We start from the raw sequence: 2,920 nt of genomic DNA, 5'->3' as shown, positions 1-2,920 counted from the left end.
TAAGAAGTGTTTTTGACACTATGAAGCGTTGTCTTCAGTTAATGGGTCATCTTGGTCCAGACACGCCAGGCGCAAAAGTAATGATTACTCAACCAGAGCAGACTTTGTGGATCAATAAACTTATGTTCATGTGTAGCGGTGCAGCCTATAATCGCCTAATAACAACAAGCCAATAAGCCCTTCTTACATGATCCTGATCAATATTTCACAGAAAACAAACCTAATTTACTCCATTATTGATCAAGAAATATAATAGACTGCCATTAGTATTACATACAAATAATGTACAAAGTGTCTTTATTAAATTTGATGTGTTTTTCAAATGCTATTTTCATGGCTTCCTGTTCCTGTCTGGTTCTGGTTTAATTAGTACTCAAGGACCTCCAATCAATAAGGATTTTTCCCCCAATTTGAAGAACATGTTCCATATGGCGTTGTAAAAAAAAGACATGTTTATGTGTGTAAAGGTTGCAGAAAAACATGAAATAACAAAAGAATTAAGTGACTTCATCTGAAATAAACACAAGTGACGGCCTGTTGTTCTGACATTGATACCACAAATAGCAAAAAGTTAATCTTTTAAACAGTATTGTTGGTCTGGCTTTCTTGTGTTGGTTTGGTTCAATTAAAAGGAAAAAGATGTTTGAGAGATATTCAGGAGGTATTCACAGTTCTTCACTTTTTTGCTGACGTCTTACAGCCTTATTCCAAAATGAATTAGATTTATTATGTTCCTCAAAGAAGGCTCTGGGGTCAGTTGGGGGTTCAGTGCCTTTGCTTAAGGGAACCATCTCAGGCATGGTATTAAGGATGGAAGGGAGTGCTGGCTATTTACTTCCCCCACCTACAATTCCTGCTGACGCAGTGACTCAAAGCAGCTACCGTTGAATAAAAAGTCCAATTCTCTCACCATTAGGCCACAGTTATTCTGTGGGATTTTTAATTTAGACTTCAGACATCATATTCCATCCAGATAAAGGACAAAAATAAGGTTCTCTTTTAAACAAACACATTGATCCATTAGTGTGGTTCATTTGAACTGGTTTTGGCACTGCCATTTGAACCTTGGTGTGCTCTGAACAAGGGGAGAGAGGATACTGAAAAACATGCTTTCAAATAAACTCTGCTTTGTGTTGCATTCATATTATGACCTATTAGAAAGATTTTTAAAGGATCATGTGACAACAGACCAGAATAGGAACTAGAGACTAGGAATACATTACTTTTTAAATATATTCAAATAGAAAACTTTATAGATCAAATCAGTGCAGCCTTGGTGAGACTTACTTTTTAAAGTCAAGTCTTACTTATTAAAGTCTTAATGAACCCAAACTATTTAACAATACTGTACAACAAACACACACAATACTTATAAAGCAAAAAGCTCAACTGATTAAAATTTCAAGCTTTGATCACTTAAAATTGCTAAATTAAGGGAACATAAATCTGTGTGCTTTGCGTAGAGTCTTAAACTAGTTTACTAACCTTTACTTAAGGACTCCAGTTCACGTTCATTCAGAAAGTTTACCAGGGTAAGCACTGGAAGAGAAAGGCTTAATGTGACAAGAAAAATTCAATCACCAAGCATCCACAGCAGACTGCCAACACTTGGCTAACCTCTGTGTTTGGGAATGTCTGCCCTCAGACGCCCTTTCAAGCCGCTTTGGCTGCCTGTTCTTCCTCAAATATGATCTCTGAACCTTGATGCCTGTTCATAAGATCATAGAAACAGCACTAAATATTATGATATTAGTACATGCTATCCATTTAATGACTTATGAGCAGATTCTTCCTACCTTTTTGGATCACTAAGCTGTCATTCAGTACCTCAACAGGTGTAGGAGGCAAAGGCTTAACTTTTATACATGTGCTAGTTTCACTAGTTCTTTTCTCCCTCTCTGAAGACGAGACTTCTCTTGACCTTTCCTTCCCTGAGGGTTTCTGGGTCAAGTGTCTGACCGAATCTCTTCGTATAGCATTCTGAAGTGGCACTACAACTGCATTTATTCTAGCCTCAACTTCTTTTATTTTCCGCTGGTTACCATTTTGTGTCTGCTTCATCTCCTTCCTATTCAGGATACAGACCCTCCTTTTCTGGTAAAGTTCGGGTGTCAGTGAGGCTGAATTAGCTTTGTGTGGATTTTGCGCTTGGGACTTCTTTGGCATGCGGTTTGTGATCCTTACATCTGAACTTTGACCTGCTGAAATGAAGCATGTGCACCTTCAGAATGAGCACTGAGAAAAGCATAATGCCTGAAAAACATGATAATGTTTAAAACGGTGGAAAGAGCTTTCTTCTCTGATTAAGAAAAAAACTGAATGTGGACAGACAAGGGCTGAATTAGGCTAATTCAATTAAATTTATTAGTTTAATAAATGGCAAGCTGGGGCAGGGTCCAACTGTTTCGCAGTCTTGCGCGGCTGCAGACAGCTTATTAGGATGTCCTGCACTACACATATTCTCACGCCTTAGCCTTTAGCATCCTTATTCAGATTGATACTAATGGGCCGGTCTCAGCCCGCCATGCAATTACAATAACGAACTGGCTGCCTCTGCACAGGGCGGATGAAGAGGGATGAGCTTTAATAAAATTTCTTCCTTGGCCCCCACATTAACGGTGTTGCTGTTTAAGCCCCTCTAACGAGACAAATCTTGTCAGGCTAATGGTGGTTAATTTGCCAAGGTCCCCCACTTCACCCACCTCTTTCCTCAAAGACTCCGGAATAACAAATAATTTAATTTAATATGTTCCTTGGAACATAATGTGAGAAAAAAAGCATATTTTAGAGTCAATTTCTATTCTTATCACAGTTAAAGTATTCAAGTATTGCTGCCAGAAACAATGGCTTTCAATAACAATATCTGTACATGTATTATTCTTAAACCCTGAATGTATATAAAACAAATGCCGCAAGTAAC

General features: G+C 38.2%; 1 protein-coding gene across 2 annotated transcripts in view; it reads right to left on the bottom strand.

Annotated features, from left to right (window-relative positions):
* Window positions 1–1,396: 1,396 nt before the first annotated feature.
* brip1 (BRCA1 interacting helicase 1) overlaps window positions 1,397–2,920 on the bottom strand; it is a 65,792-nt gene continuing 64,268 nt past the window's right edge. Inside the window, exons 21-22 of one of the 2 annotated variants that reach the window (XR_008838945.1) lie at window positions 1,618–2,201; window positions 1,398–1,539 (exon numbers count right to left, since the gene is read on the bottom strand). Coding sequence is in view for 1 of the 2 variants with exons in the window: in XM_056474260.1 (XP_056330235.1) it covers window positions 1,768–2,201 (434 nt within the window). In the remaining variant the exon portion in view is untranslated. Of the gene's footprint in view, window positions 2,202–2,920 lie in introns of both variants that reach the window. The other variant, XM_056474260.1, reaches the window with a different exon arrangement.

This window comes from Danio aesculapii, chromosome 15 (assembly GCF_903798145.1).
Source record: "Danio aesculapii chromosome 15, fDanAes4.1, whole genome shotgun sequence".
Taxonomy (NCBI): Eukaryota; Metazoa; Chordata; class Actinopteri; order Cypriniformes; family Danionidae; genus Danio; species Danio aesculapii.
This window is presented reverse-complemented; position numbering and strand designations above follow the sequence as displayed.